Source organism: Oryza brachyantha, chromosome 6 (genome assembly GCF_000231095.2).
Source record: "Oryza brachyantha chromosome 6, ObraRS2, whole genome shotgun sequence".
NCBI lineage: Eukaryota > Viridiplantae > Streptophyta > Magnoliopsida > Poales > Poaceae > Oryza > Oryza brachyantha.
The window spans coordinates 16,737,426-16,752,774 of NC_023168.2; the positions used below are offsets into that span (position 1 = coordinate 16,737,426).

Consider the following 15,349-nt stretch of genomic DNA (forward strand, 5'->3'; position numbering starts at 1 on the left):
ATATTGTGCAAAAAATGTGTATCCTTCAGAAACTTCGAAAGTTTCAGAATGCTACTCTTATCAAAAAATATTGATATTTATTGTTTCGAACAAAAATTTAAAAATCCAACGACCGATGTTCGGTTAGAATAAATTTATAAAATCCAATAAGTTTATGCTATTATGATAATACTCTCAAAAATCTATGTACATAATGTAATTTGCATTTAAATTCAGCATTTAAGAAATCAATGATGATCATAATTCTAAAAGTTAGATAAAATATAATCCTAAATGATAAATATTTTTGGCCGGGAGGGAGTGCATTAGTTGGAACAATAGACAAGGGGAAAAAAAGGATCACAGCAGTCATAACACCATCCATGTTGATCTCATCGCCTGTCAAGACTTGTCCCCTGTTCTGAATGGCTAATTAATTGATAATGTAATGTTAGATGATGTAGATGTTACAGGAAGTGTACATACATAAACATGAAGATAGATGGGGCTGTCTAAAACAGTAATCTGTAACAAAAACACCCGACCATCAAAATGCGGCAGATCAAAAGAGCAACAGGAATGGGCATGCGAATCAGAGGCTCTTGGCTGATTCCAACGGTTGATTCCACGTGAGCCATCGCATCTTCTGAAGATCATCAATATGAAGGAACCGCTTCCCACTTTCACAATTTACATCATTTGCAGATGGAGATCAGCAGCCTGTTGCGCCAGTTCGTTCATCATGGCCTCGTCAAAGAACTTGTTGATGCTCACATCCTCACTCATGCCCTGAAAATTGTCATTGCACACGTTTAAAAATGTTCAAGGCTTCAGGGCCTCCTACTTTATGTTTATCCTTAACTAGTATAGCCTATCTTACCTTCCTTCGCCTAGTCTTCACCATAAACTCACGGGCAAGATGCTGTATTGGTGCTGGTTCCAGAGGCCGGAGGACAATACTCTTGTCTAAAGGGTCACCAGGAACTATTGCCCAGTGATCAAACACTGATACGCAAAAGGCCTGTCCCTGTGTGTGGTACCTCAGGTCGGTCTCAAATCCAAACGACTCTATAACTGGTAAAAATGCCTGACAAAGGTAGATAGCGTACTATAAGTAATGTTCACATGGTTACCACATAAGAGTAAGTTACAAGGCTGAATTTAGATATGTCTTACCTTAACAACATATATTGGAGTGCCTGGTTTGGGTACATCAGCTGTTACATGCCCTCTCCGCCGGGATAGCACCGTATATATGGCAGAGACACAGTCAATGGGTGTTTGGATCTACAATGCACACGTAAGATAGATCAGACCAACAAATTAGAATCCACACGAAGCATAAAAGGATTAATGAAAAAGAGCCAAAATGTCTACAAGAAGCACTATAACTAACCTCAACATAATAGACAGGCTCCATAAGGCGCGGATTAGCCATTAGGAATGCAGAGTAAACCACACGACGAGCTGTTGGAATTATCTGACCACCACCACGGTGCAATGGTTCAGGAGCTATGTTAGCATTCAAGATCTTGAATTTCACATTCCTAATTGGTTCATCACACAGCGGACCTTCTCTAGCACCCCACTGAAACCTGCAATAGTAGAATATAAACATATTGATCAGTAAAATGCCACATATTCCAAAAGAACACTGAATTAGCATAAAAGGTGACATACCCTTGAACAATTGAATCTTTGACTGCATTCAGTAAGTTCTTATCCACCTCAACAGAAAGTGTGTCATCCAAGAGAATGTTAGGACCCTGTATGTCAAAAGTTGAAAGCATTCAATACAGTGGAGGAAATATGGTGTTGGCGAAATAGCAAAGCTAGTAATTTGGTGGCAACTCAGGCATAAAAGCAAGTAAACAGGTTCGTGCAATTCTAAAAGGAACGAGAGGCTAATTCAGTATGAGATTTTAGTTTGCATGAATTTAATGCCCAATTTTACATGAGATTTTAGTTCAGTAAAATTCAGGAGTTAAAAAACCACCTCATGGAATACCAGATCAGTGAGAGTTTATAACATCTTTACCTGCTTTTCAGGTCCAAAGGCCCATATTGACCTTGCTGCTAGCACATCCCACTGGTAGCGTTGACGAAAGAAATCGGTGATTTGTTTCTGCCTCGAATCCAGGCTAACAAGGCCATTCTCAATATCTTCAGCCAAGCCCTTCTCCAATGGTTCAGCAACCTGCATTTGTGTCACGAATTAGACAGACACAGATCACCATTTACCCTGAAGAAAGAGTGGAACTGCAACAGCCAAAATCAAACCAAAACACAACAAGAGAAACTAACCATGGTAATTTTGTTCCTCTTGTTGGGTGTCTCAGCAAAGCATTTCATCGAAGAAGTATCAACAACTGTTTCACAAAAGGTCACAACTGGGTCTGCAACCTGTGTACAAACAAGGTAAAATAAGCAAGTGAGTATTCTCTGCCAGCACAAGAGGGAGGGAAGAAGAGGTAATACTTATATACCTTCACTTCTACCTCAGAGTAAAGCTCTCTGAGGTCCTTCATTATAGAATCTAGATAAAGCTCACCAGTCCCAAGGATAGTGTGTTCTCCAGACTCTTCCACCTTAGTAACAGCAAGAGGATAACTCTTGCTGATTTTACGAAGACCTTCCACCATCTTAGGGAGCTCACTTGGGTTTAGAGGCTCAGCTGCTATTTTTACGACAGGTAGAGTATTGAAACGTAGAGGTCTAAATATGTATACATCTTCGTCCATTTTCATAGGACATATAGTTGCAGTTTTCATGATTGATGCATCTACGCCTTCAATAAGAACCCAAGAACCAGCAGGGGCTTTACTAATTGGAACACGGTACCTTGCCTGATATACCCACAACTTAGTAACTTCTTTGACAGTCATATCTTCTTCATCATCAGGAGAATAACCTTCTCCAAGAACCCGTACAGTTTGTCCAGTTTGTATTGTGCCACTATAAACCCGTCCAAAGGCATCAAAAACACTACAGTCAGACTTAGGATACAACTTTGTAACATTAACCATAAGGGGCGCATGCGGATCACATTTTTTCATAGCATCCACAATAGCAGAATCTTGTGGACCAGTGTATATGTGTTCTATCTTCCTTGGAGCAGCATCCTTGACAGAGGGTATGTGTTTCACTAGCATATCAGTAAAGCCAGTAGAAGTCCCGAAAATTGAGCGGCAAGCTAGTCTCAGCAAAGGCCTAACATTAAGCTTATAGGCTGCATTGCTCAGTGTAACACCCAGCTCAGAAAGAGTTGCTTCAACCTTACCCTTTGACTCCCCAACAACTTGACTGTATATTTTATACAACGGCTCCAGGACGAACTCAACAAATGATCTATTAGCTCCTTCCTTTGGAGGCTTCTTTTTGAAGGTTCTAGTGTCAGGGTGATAATACAGATCTCCCCACAGACGAGATGCAAATTTCTCATGGTCAAATTGAATCCCATGGATCTTTAAATAAAGGTGTGCAAAAGATTGTAAGGTAAAAGACCAGCCTGCAGAACCACTCGCAAAACAGACGTTTCCAGCAGCAGGATCGACCAGTTGAGTGCCACCTACTGTGGTAGAACAAGATGAGATGAGATCATTGATTGCCTCCAGTGTATGCCGCAGCTTGAAGTATGCATCATTTGGAGGCAACTTTAGCTCTGTAATCAATCTATCAACCTGTACAGTCAGAGCATATTTCAATTTTAACATGCTACTGGAACATGTTACGAAGAAGATAATGAAAAAGTACCTTGTTAATCACAACAACAATGGGAAGTCTTTCTTGTGTTGCGTGACGAATTGCCCTCTCAGTATTTACCTAGCCATCAATGGAGGAAAATAAACAACAAAATATATTGCACTCCTTAGCAAAAAAAATAAAAGGTATTCTAGTATAGATACAAGCCACAGTAAACAACACAATTAGAAATGCTCAAAAGGTAGTGGTGGTGGTGGTGGTGGTGGCTGTGAGTCTTTCAGACAGCCACCCCACCACCACCTCTGCATTACACTGAATTTTTTTTATGGATTTCGTTCCCTGAATATCATTTATATTACACATAATAAACCCTCTACAAGTTGTTCTCTTCCTAATTGGCTTTCAGATATCACAATTTTACATGGAAAGGTCCAAGATGACAGAGTTGCCATGTATTTATGCAGTATCAATTCATTTCAAAATCAGCAAGTGCAAACACCATTGAATATTCTTTGTAATAAATGTTTGATGCTAAATAACATCTGTTTGTTTTGAACAGCATAATGGCTACATGATTCCTTTTATCGTACCAAATGAACATGTACTTAGCTACCCTGTAACATTCTCACAGCTATGCAGAGAATACCATTCATATACACGTATCATGTCCTTTGCAAGGTTATCTAAATTTCTTTTAACCCTATAAAAAATAGCTGTTCATGTTATCTAAGTTAATGAGGTTGACTGACATGCAGCCAAGCATTTCTACCATTATTGGCTAAAAGTTTGAGAATGTCAACTTGCATTCCCTAGTCCATGTATTGCTTAAGAATGAATATCTTTAATTATTTAGATAAGCCCACGGTCAACTAGTTACAGCAACAAGCACGAGCTAAAGAAGAATATAAGATGGCAGTATGACAGCACTTATATGCAAAATCTGTTCATGGTTGAGCCAAACTTCTACTTTGTTGTAATAATTTATAAAGAATACTAGTCTAACTGTTAAAGGGCACAAAACTCCACAAAATGGGCATTCAAAGAGCAAGAAATTTCCTACTCCCTCCATTCCACATTGCAAGACGTTCTAGCCCTACCCAAATTCATGTGGATGCTAAAATCTGGACACTTATAGAAAACATATACATTGATTCATGGATGAATCCAGGTAGAGCCAGACAATCTTACAATATGGAACGGGGGGATATGATTATATAAGTTGTCTGGGTTGGATATATATGGTGTTATTGCAAAACTAAATACACGTTACATTCCCTCCTAGTGAAAATTGAGAGAGCCCTCATGTGTGCAGAATGCCAACAAAATGGTTTAAGGTACATTCCTAGCAAGTTTCCGATAAAATCTCCAACGTACATTCTATAAACAGATGAAATGCACATACCAATAACCAGTAATTCAAGCTTAATTTATCACTGTCAAAAGCAGACAAGTTTAGAGAAATATAATGAATCAATTACCATAACACCCTCAGCAGCATCAACGACAAGCACAGCCCCATCGGCAATCCGCAGGGCAGCAGTCATCTCATCAGAAAAATTGACATGTCCAGGCGTGTCCATGATATTGCACAGGTATGACTTGCCATTTCCCGCCTCAAGCACAAGGGACATCGGCACGGCCTTGATGGACACCCGCCGCTCCTGCTCATCCACTCTGGTGTCGGTGAACCGCACATGGCGCTCTCCCTCGGAGTCGAACGTATCCACCTCATGAGTCTGCTCCACGAGCATGTCCATGAACACCGTCTTCCCGTGCTGCAGGTGGCCAACGAGCGCGACGTTGCGCACCAGCGCCGGGTTGGCCGCGAGGCCGAGGAGGAAGTCGGTGGTGGCGTAGGTGGAGGTGGCCTCGGCGCGGGTGCCGACCTCGAAGCGCACGACGCGGGGCGGCGCGACGATGGGCTGCTCCAGCGACTGCTCGTCCTCGTCCATGACGAGCGCCTCCACCCCCGGGCCGAACACCTCCTCCGCGGTGGGGTAGTACTTCTTGTCCTCGGCGAGGACGACGGCACCCTGGGAGGGGTCGGCCCCGTCTTCGTCGTCGACGTCCATGAGGGCGGCGGGGCGGGAGGGGGAGCCGGACGGGGAGCGCGCCGCCGGGGAGGGGGAGCGGGACGGAGAAGGGGACGGGGAGGCGTCGGCGTCGGAGTCATCGGCGTCGGAGTCGGCGAGCTCCGGGCCGATGTAGTTGCCGAACTCGTCGTAGAGGCTGTCGTCCATGGCGGCGGCGGCCGGCGAGATCGGGGAGAGAGAGAGAGGGCTAGGGTTTTGGTGGTGGCGCCGGAGCGGGGAGAGGGGGGAGGTTTCGGATTTGGGGAGTGACGAAGAGGAATGAAATTCGTTGCACATGATATTTTCCGTGACATTCTGTCAGTAACATGTGGGTCTAGATATATACGGGTCTCACATGTCAGTGACAGAATGTTACAGAGAATATCACGGAATCCGGTTCCGACGAAGAGGTACTCGAGCAGCGTCATGTGTGGTAAAAAAATAAAGATATTTTTTATTTTTATCCAATTTGATGAAAAATAGAACTACTAGAGTAGAGGATTTCGAAGTACGGAGTATTATATTAATGAGAGTAGTGACTTTGAGCAAATTTTACGTTTAACGATGTTGATTTTTTATATATAAGACGTTCCATCATATTTTAAATTTTTGTATAGTTAATTTTTTACTATTGTTAAAAGTGATTTTAAACATTGCTTGTATTTTTACATATATAAACACAAAAATTGAATAATACGAGCAAACAAATATATGTTTAAAAATCAACGCCATTAAATATAAAAAACTAGGTGAATTCAAATTTTTGTTGTTCCTACAAAATACTTATATCACTTGTCTCAAATTATACCTACTTTTGAAAAATTCAATTGTCTTAATATATAAGCGCTTATCCACATATTTCCTTACATCAACCGAACATAACATTTTTTACTGAAACAATTATAAATTTGCCACTAGTTTAAGTTGTTTTTTTAAAACTATCACTACGAAAATGTCAGTATAATGGTCATTCTAGTTGTATTCATACCGTATAAAAAAACTAGTGGCAAATTTTTAAAAGTGTATTCCTATTTTGTTTCTTCACATAATTATCTCACAATTATAATTTGTTCTCCATCTCAAACATAATCCTTAAAAATACAAATAGTTAAATTTTTATACGGAGAGGGCAGTATAACTATTTTCTTTTAAGGATTATAAGGAAAGAGGAGTAGTATATTGGATCATACATCGGCCCACAAGGCCCAAACAACAGGCCACTCCATGGAGCCCACAGTCAACCCAGCGCGACTCGGCCCATTCTAAGCCCATTGCGACCCTAGCCCGCGAGGAAACTTCCCCGTCATGCCGGCAACGACTCCCGTACTCCACCGCGTCCCCGCTTTTTACCACTTCCCCAACCACGAGCGCGGCCGGCCGGCGGCTCCGATTCCGGCGTGCGAACTCCGTCCACCTACCCTCCCTGAACCCCTCACCGATCGAATCGGGCCTAGAAGCCGCCGCCCGGCGCTAGCGAGCGATCGATCGAGCCTCGCTTCTCGTTCTGTGCGGCGATTCGGTTGGATTGGATTGGATTGGATTCGATCCCCGAGGAGCGATCGATCTGGTAAGCGGCCAAGCCATGTCGGGCGTGTTCGGCAAGGTGTTCGGGAAGTCCAAGGCGCAGAGCCAGGCCACCGCGCTGGCCTCCATCGACAAGCTCAGCGAGGTGAGCCACTCGATTGATTTCATCCTCCCGCCATAGCTTGGACCAGATTCTTTTTTTTGCTGGGGTTGGGGGTGATGATATTGATGTGAACCAGATTGGAGATTAACTAGGGAGTTTTTTTTTAACTAAGGGGAATTAGTTATAGGAGATATCACATATTTATGCAATTATGCGTGAAGGGATTTGGAGCCTAAGATGACATGTACAGTGACTTTTCGATATAACAACAGCTAGCCTAGCCTTACTGTTATAGTCAAGTGATGGTGCGCAGAGAACTAAATATATGTAATAGTTGCTACTATTTCTGGGTTACAGATGAAAATTAAGTTTGAGGTTTAGAGTGTGCGGAAGATAGAAACTTGTGATTTCACATGTTTCTTGTTTCAGCGGTTACATTGCTATCATTGCTTGTGTGAAAAGTCACTAAAAATAGGGGAAAGTAGGTTTTTTATGTGGTCTGTTATCTCCGAACTTATATGGATTCCTCATCTGTTGAATAACAAATAGTTAGAAGGATTGTTGACTGGCAGGGTACACACAATTGGATACATTATTTACTCCGCGTGGCTTGGATAAGCTTCAGCGTCTTTTAATCTTTCCGATTTAAGAGTTTCTTGCATACTACCTGCAAGACTGACCACAGTAATGTGTAGTTACTGATTTGTTGAAGTTTGTATATGGCAACTGACTCGAGTTATGTATCAGACACTTGAAATGCTAGAAAAGAAAGAAAATTTGCTAGTGAAGAAAGCAAATCTTGAGGTTGAGAAGGCCAAGGGCTTCACTAAAGCGAAGAATAAAAGAGGTATACTATACTGGATCCAAGAAATTCATTGATATTCCATGGGTTATTCCTCAAAAGGCTTTCTTTCTGTTTGGGGCTATTGCTATCATGTTGTATCACCACTTTTAAATTTAACGAAAGTATCATTGATAACATTATAAATTTTAATTTGGGTGTTGCCTTATGTAACTATTAGCACTGAAGGTTACTAATTTTTTATTGCTAGACCATATGGTATCCAGTAAAACCACTTAAATAATTTATTGTACAATGGAAGCATTTTCTTTAGAGCTGTCAAGTTTCCACAGAATCCTTTTGTATAAACAAACTATTTGTTGTTTTCGTATTTTCTCTTGTGGTATCTGAGCCTTTTTGCTAAATATACATGGTCACATCTACTGGCATGTACATGTACCCTACTTTCTTTCCATTCATTGTTTCCAACTGCATTGCCTATGCCAGTAGACTGTTGTTCTACTGTACTAAAGCTCTACAGTAGAGGATGCCATTGTTTATCCATTTCAACATATATTTCAGCCTAAGTACCTATGTTTGTATAAAGTCCATATTGCACTTTGTACATAACCTAAGTTCATATCACGATTCCATGTGTCTATGTGTGTGCTTTAGGTGATAGTTGAATTTTATTATTGTCTAGCTGCATGTATACATCTATAAAGAGCGTGCACCCCTTGCTTTCATCCAATATCTACTTCTTCTCTGCTTTACACTGTAGTTTTCATCACAATAGACAATCTGCATGAGTTTCCTTACAAGCAAATGTTCTAATGGAGACAATTACTTACTTTCAAACTTTTCGTTATTGTAGCTGCAATACAATGCTTAAAGAGGAAGAGACTATATGAGCAACAGATTGAGCAGCTTGGGAATTTCCAATTAAGGATACATGATCAGGTGAAGTCACGAATAAACATGTGTTTTGGCTTTGGGTTTCATTATGCTTGCTAGATATTTACTGTGTTTCTCCTTTGTAGATGATAATGCTGGAAGGTGCAAAGGCTACAACAGAGACTGTTGATGCATTGAGAACTGGTGCATCAGCGATGAAAGCAATGCACAAAGCGACGTATGTAACACTACATATGGCTCAGTTTTCTCTGTTATTCATTCTCTTTGGTTTTGGTTTACTTTCTGAAATTTCCATACTTCGTGAAAAAAATTCAGTGTTAATTGGCCACTACATCTGCTGGGCAACTTAGCCATCACAATCTATCAACATAGGCACATGATTGAAAATTATCCAATATAATAAGTCTTATGAGATGATAGTCTTACGAGATGATCTATTATGGGTGAAAATTTTAATTGGATTGAGGTGTTGCAAGAAGATTATTTGAGCACTTGCAGTTGCAGAGCATACTTGCTGGGGACGTCTTAAAAACTCACATAAATGCCACTTGAAATCTAATTTGTAGGTTACTTTCGTCTAGTAAACTGTTACTGATTAATAAGGTGTTCTAGTGAGATTGGTAAGCAGTATACTAGCTATTGCTAACTAATTTGTCTTTATGCTAGTATGCTACCGTGCTTCAAGTAGTATAATGTGCTTTAATTGAAGCAACAAATTGGTTCATTTGTACTATCATCATTTGGGAGTGAATTTATATTTAACCAAAGTGATGAGCTATGGGGCTAAAGTCCTTTATCTACCTCTTTTGCTTCATTAATTGCAGAGTCTAATTGTTTTGCTTTACAGAAATATCGACGATGTTGACAAGACCATGGATGAAATTAATGACAATATGGAGAACATGAGGCAGATCCAGGATCTACTGTCTGCTCCTATTGGAGCAGCAGCTGATTTTGATGAAGTATTTCTCATTTTCTCTCACCAAGCTCTGCTGTAAAGAAGACAAAAAATACTAATATGTGTTATTTTTTTCGTAGGATGAACTGGAAGCGGAACTAGCGGATTTGGAGGGGGAGGAATTGGAAGCAGAGCTTCTAGCACCTACCACGACTGCCCCTACTGCTCCTGTGCGCGTACCTGTTGCTCAGCAGTCAACGCGACCTTCTGCCAGCAAAACTGAGGATGATGAGTTAGCAGCTTTGCAAGCAGAGATGGCTATGTAATTAGGTATTTTCATGCATTTTAGCCGCTGAATCAGTATCAAGTGATACACAAATCAAACAACGTCCAAGTAGTATAAGCTACTCCAGTTTGTTTACATGGTTACCAATAGTTTGAAATAGTTTTTTTCCCATTAGCTGCTTGCCTGGGATCAGTTGTTTATTTACTAGAGTTCCCACTTTGCAGTTTTGCAGGCTTTGACGGGGATCAATGTTAAAAGATCAGATGCTGCAAATATATTGGAACTCTGGTGTACTCGTGAAGATCTTCATAGGAAGATGTCAGAGACACAGAAGCATTCTGCATGTCAGCCTAACCCGTTATGTATGGTACTAGCATATCATGTTACTGCTTTGTAAATCAAACAGAGCTATTGAACACATTTTCAGCTAATAAAGTGTATCCGTGATGGCGTCATTATGATGTGTTTCAGTCTGTACCATATCGTTTTTACTGTAGATCATTGCTCGTGAGCAGAGTTGCTCTTGAATCGGATCTGGAGCAGTACATGATGATCGAGGCTGTGTATCCTCTGACCTAAATCTTCATGATAATATCTTTAAAGTCAACATATGAGCCCTACTCTCATACGAGTTTAGACATATGAGCTCCACTTTCATATGGACTTATATGTCAATGTCTGTAATGGCGGCTCTGTCACAGGGGTAGTTGATGTGAACCTGATGATTGAATATATGCAGTTCTGTAAATTCTGTGAATGGTGATACACCCAGTGTTTTTGTTTGTAATGCTGACCTGTAAACTGTTTTTGAAGGCTTCATAGTTGCATAATGTTCTTGAAGGCCGTAGTTGTCTAGTGATAGTGGTTCCTAGGTTCAACTCCTCATGAGATTGTGGTTGGGTTTCTTCTGTTTTTTGTACCGTTGATTCAGGCCGTGTTCGGCCATGATAGTTAGATATCTAACTCTCTCTTTTTTCACGTGCACGCTTCCCAAACTACTAAACGGTATATTTTTTATGAAAATTTTCTATAGGAAAGATGTTTTAAAAAATCATATTAATCTATTTTGTATTTATTTAATATTAATAATTAATTAATCATGTAATAATCTATTATTATGTTTTCCGTGTCAGATAACTAACCCATCTCCCCCACCAAACGAACGCAACCTTAGTTGTCTAATATACCTGAAGGCTTTGTAGTTATCTAATGATGATGGGTCCTAGATTCAACTCGTTGCGAAAGCAATGCTTAGTTAGAAAAGATCACTCATTGGGTTCGTGAAAACAAGTATTAAAATCGGTTCTAGGGCCAGTTTGGGGAGTTTTTTCTAGCTACAACTTTTTCTAAAAGCTGCTTCTGCCAGAAGTTGCTCCAAACAGTCTACAGCTTCTGAGAATCTGTAGTTACATATTCTGAAAAATAAACTAAGAATCCAGAAGCTGGGTTTAGGAGTTTTTCTAGATTCTCAGAAGCTGGCTACCAAGCAACTGCTTCTCATAATCTAAATCTCTCCCAAACACGCCCCTAGTTGAGTTCTACATAGGATATGCCCTCGTTTATGGCGCATAGTTCTCAAAGCATGGGTACATAGGGGATTAGTTCACACGTGGATCGAGATGGGTATATCTTTCCATCTGGATTATTTGGCGTAGCGAACAAAAGTAAAAAAATGCACAGTAACACGTGTCTTGTGCTACGGTACCCTAATTTTGAATATTGTAGTGATCAATCTCGTACACTCGTTATAAATCAGACGACTAAAAAATACACCCAAAGTTATGATACTATATGTGTGCATATCTAACTTTTGAACGAGACGTCAGTTAATCCCGTTCGACATATTTCGAGTTGTATGGGCATTTTCAGAGGTTGTTTAGATGGGGCTAAACTTTTTAGCCCCATGTCACATCGGACGTTTGGACACTAATTTGAAGTATTAAATATAAACTAATCAAAAAACTAATTTCATAAATGAGAGCTAATCCGCGAGACGAATTTTTTGAGCCTAATTAATCCATAATTAACAAATATTTACTGTAGCATCACATAGGCTAATCATGGATTAATTAGACTCATTAGATTCATCTCGCAAATTAGTCTAAGATTATGCATGAGTTTTATTTATAAACTACGTTTAATATTTATAATAAGTGTTTAAATATCCAATATAACTAGAGCCTAAAGTTTAGCCCTAGAAACAAACACCCCTCGCTTGCGTCCAGCGTGGCACTCCAACCAACGTCTCTCGCGTCGAGCTGTCGCTCGGTGCCTCGAAGGCCTAAACCACGCGACGCAGTGCCGCGGCAATCCGCAGAGCGAACCAGCGCCTCACTGAGCCTCTGACAGTGTGGGCCCGGGATGCAGGCGTGGTTATCCGGCACCGGGGCGTCCTCCTCCTCGGCGGCGGCGGCGGCCTCCTCCTCCTCGCCGCAGCCGTCACTGCTCGCGGAATGGAACTCCTACGCCGCCGCCCGCTCCGCCGAGGAGGACGGCGGCGGCTTCGGGATCGACATCGAGGCCGCCGTCCGCTCCGCCAACGACCGCGTCGCGGGAACCTTCGGCGTGTAAGCTTGACCCCCGATCCCCCCCTTCCCTCGTCCTTCCTCTCCCCCTCGCTAGGGTTTGCGTGCGTGTGTGTGTTAGCTTCGAATACGGTAGATTCGGCCCCGAGCTAGGCTTAATTTTGCCTACAACCGCGTCTCGGTAGGGATCACGGATTCACGGGTGTTTCCCAGATCGTCTCTGCGAGGATTGGTGATTGATGGTCTCGGGTACTTCGGGATTGAAGTGGATACGGGCAAATTTTATTGGCCGGAGTTCTAGTCGTAGGACAGGAAAGCTTCTGATGAGTTGTTGTTGCGATCTAAAGCAAGTTGCTGACTAATTTGTTTCTCCAATGATCCAAAATTAAAGCGTGCAACCATTGTCATTGGTGGAATCTGCATTTTGGAAAAAAAAACTGAGATCGAGATTCTTGAGCTTTTAGTCATTTTGAAGTTATTTAGTTAGCTCTAAATCAACTAGGAAGGCGGAAAGTTGAGGAAGAGTGAAAAATGGGGACTATGTTAAATGATGGAACTGACTTTAGCTTTTACTAGCCTTACATGTTTCATTTTGCTAATGAGGTTTGTCTTTGCTGATTGTTGGTGATTCTATTTGTCCAGGGTATCTAAAGGTGTTCTAGGGTTGCCAGGCAGCTTCAAGTCCACAACAAGCAGTGTTCCATCGAGCAAATCACTTCTGTATTTTGGCCTTTTTCTTGCAAGTGGCACGTTCCTAGTTTTCATTGCATTCACAATATTTCTGCCAGTCATGGTAATCATGCCTCAAAAATTTGCCATCTGTTTCACGGCGGGATGTGCCTTCATAATTGGATCATTCTTTGCACTGAAAGGGCCCAAGAATCAGCTCTATCATATGATTTCTAAAGAGGTATTAGTTATTTCTTGCCCTAACGATTCTTTCTTCGACACACTGTTTGTCATCAATTCTAGCAAGTGCTGCACAACAGATCTGTGCTGTTAATAACTTTTATTCCACTGTGAGGTTGCCAGTTTTTTAGCATATTTTAACTTTACCCTTCTAGATAGAATCAGATTATCTTTGACGATGAATCCATATGTTTATCTTTAGTAATACTCATATCAAAATAAACACATATGTTTTCTGATGCTGGTTCATATTCCACATCCACAGAGGCTGCCTTTCACTTTGGGATTTGTGGGCAGCATGGTTGCTACCATCTACGTGTCAATGGTGCTTCATAGCTACATACTTTCAGTTTTCTTCTCTTGTCTTCAGGTAATAATCTCTTTCATGACACTTATCTATTGTGCTGTTTTATTAACATTAAACAGGCAGTTATGGACCCCTTTCTTCTCCCTAAATGTGAGCACGTATTTTTCTTGCTGCTAGTAATAGCAAGATCTTTGGAAAAAAAAAAGAACTGTTAATCATAGCCTGTGAATAGGCCACAAAACTAACAATGCAGTTTGTGGTAGGGATGTATGAACCCAGTTACTCTCGTGGTTCCGTCTTTGTACTCCGTATTTGACATCTATACGTTCCACATGACATGCTGCTGCATGCGTGGTGACTTTCATGCTTTCATGTGGGCTTATCACACCCTGTTTAGATTGGTTTCTTAAGCCGTAGTTTCTGGTAGTGCTGTTCTCTGGTACAGAACAGAGGACTGGGGCTGCAATGATCTTATTATCTCTGAGCTCACAAAAAACTTGCTCATTTGTTTGCCAGGTACTTGCGCTAGCATATTATGCAATCTCATACTTCCCTGGTGGATCTGCTGGAATGAAGTTTCTATCATCTGCACTTGTGTCCTCTGTGCTGAGATGCTTTGGGCGATGAGCTGTTGATCTCAGCCATCCATTTTGGCCTGCGTTCATCATAACCTTGTGTAGTTCCATTACAGTTTTGTCTTTTTACTTTTGATATAGAGATAGTGCCTGTCAAGATGACCCTGGTGCTGGTGTCCACTGAAATATGTGTGTATATTACTCTCCTGTAATGGGAATTCTGTTCCTTGGATTGAGTTATGATTATCAGTAGAATGGGAATTTAGCAAGAGTTAACAGTTTGTGAATTTTGGAACACTTACCTTGTAAATTACTACCAATATTCTCTTTGGGATTACCATGCTACCTTTAAATTCTAGTATGCTCATCTGCCTCCATATTATATTGAAGTCCATCCAAATATCCAACCCAGCAATCCAAGTCCCTAACTGTCTAAGATATCAGCCATGAGGCAGAGCCATGCTTGTTAGAGATATGTAGAGCCCACATCCATCCATATTAAACTTAAACTAGATTACACAGCACATCTCACTGGCACACTGGACCACAGTTTCATGTTCATGGCAGGGTATGAAATACATGTACACCTTCACCATCTCAGACCCACCATCCAACCACCACCACATGTTCAACCTCTTGTTTTGTATCTTTGTTACTCCCTCTCTGATCGCTACACTATTTGTGTTGTCCCAATGCATTGTTCACCTGTTTGTTATTTTCTCTGTCTCTGCTACCGAGAATTTTGGCAGGAATTTTGGGTGGCGCGGCGCGGC

At 41.2% G+C, this 15,349-nt stretch overlaps 3 protein-coding genes across 3 annotated transcripts; 2 read left to right on the forward strand and 1 right to left on the reverse strand.

Annotated features, from left to right (window-relative positions):
- Window positions 1-299: 299 nt before the first annotated feature.
- LOC102715770 (110 kDa U5 small nuclear ribonucleoprotein component CLO) lies at window positions 300-6,028 on the reverse strand. Its single transcript, XM_006657059.3, has 10 exons — window positions 5,160-6,028; window positions 3,733-3,801; window positions 2,466-3,659; window positions 2,284-2,382; window positions 2,018-2,176; window positions 1,660-1,745; window positions 1,376-1,574; window positions 1,156-1,266; window positions 860-1,066; window positions 300-768 (listed from the first exon to the last, which is right to left on the reverse strand). Exons 1-10 carry the CDS (start codon window positions 5,919-5,921, stop codon window positions 670-672), a joined length of 2,985 nt encoding a protein of 994 aa, XP_006657122.2. The 5' UTR covers window positions 5,922-6,028; the 3' UTR covers window positions 300-669.
- A 1,216-nt stretch (window positions 6,029-7,244) lies between these two features.
- LOC102717348 (vacuolar protein sorting-associated protein 32 homolog 2) lies at window positions 7,245-10,721 on the forward strand. The gene is made up of 7 exons (XM_006656167.3): window positions 7,245-7,422; window positions 8,128-8,227; window positions 9,036-9,121; window positions 9,202-9,293; window positions 9,924-10,038; window positions 10,115-10,304; window positions 10,485-10,721. The coding sequence occupies exons 1-6, from the start codon at window positions 7,336-7,338 to the stop codon at window positions 10,298-10,300; spliced, it is 666 nt and encodes a 221-aa protein (XP_006656230.1). The 5' UTR covers window positions 7,245-7,335; the 3' UTR covers window positions 10,301-10,304; window positions 10,485-10,721.
- A 1,842-nt stretch (window positions 10,722-12,563) lies between these two features.
- Window positions 12,564-15,244, forward strand: LOC102717623 (protein transport protein SFT2). The gene is made up of 4 exons (XM_006656168.3): window positions 12,564-12,827; window positions 13,428-13,695; window positions 13,960-14,064; window positions 14,518-15,244. Exons 1-4 carry the CDS (start codon window positions 12,622-12,624, stop codon window positions 14,626-14,628), a joined length of 690 nt encoding a protein of 229 aa, XP_006656231.1. The 5' UTR covers window positions 12,564-12,621; the 3' UTR covers window positions 14,629-15,244.
- The last annotated feature ends 105 nt before the right edge of the window (window positions 15,245-15,349 follow it).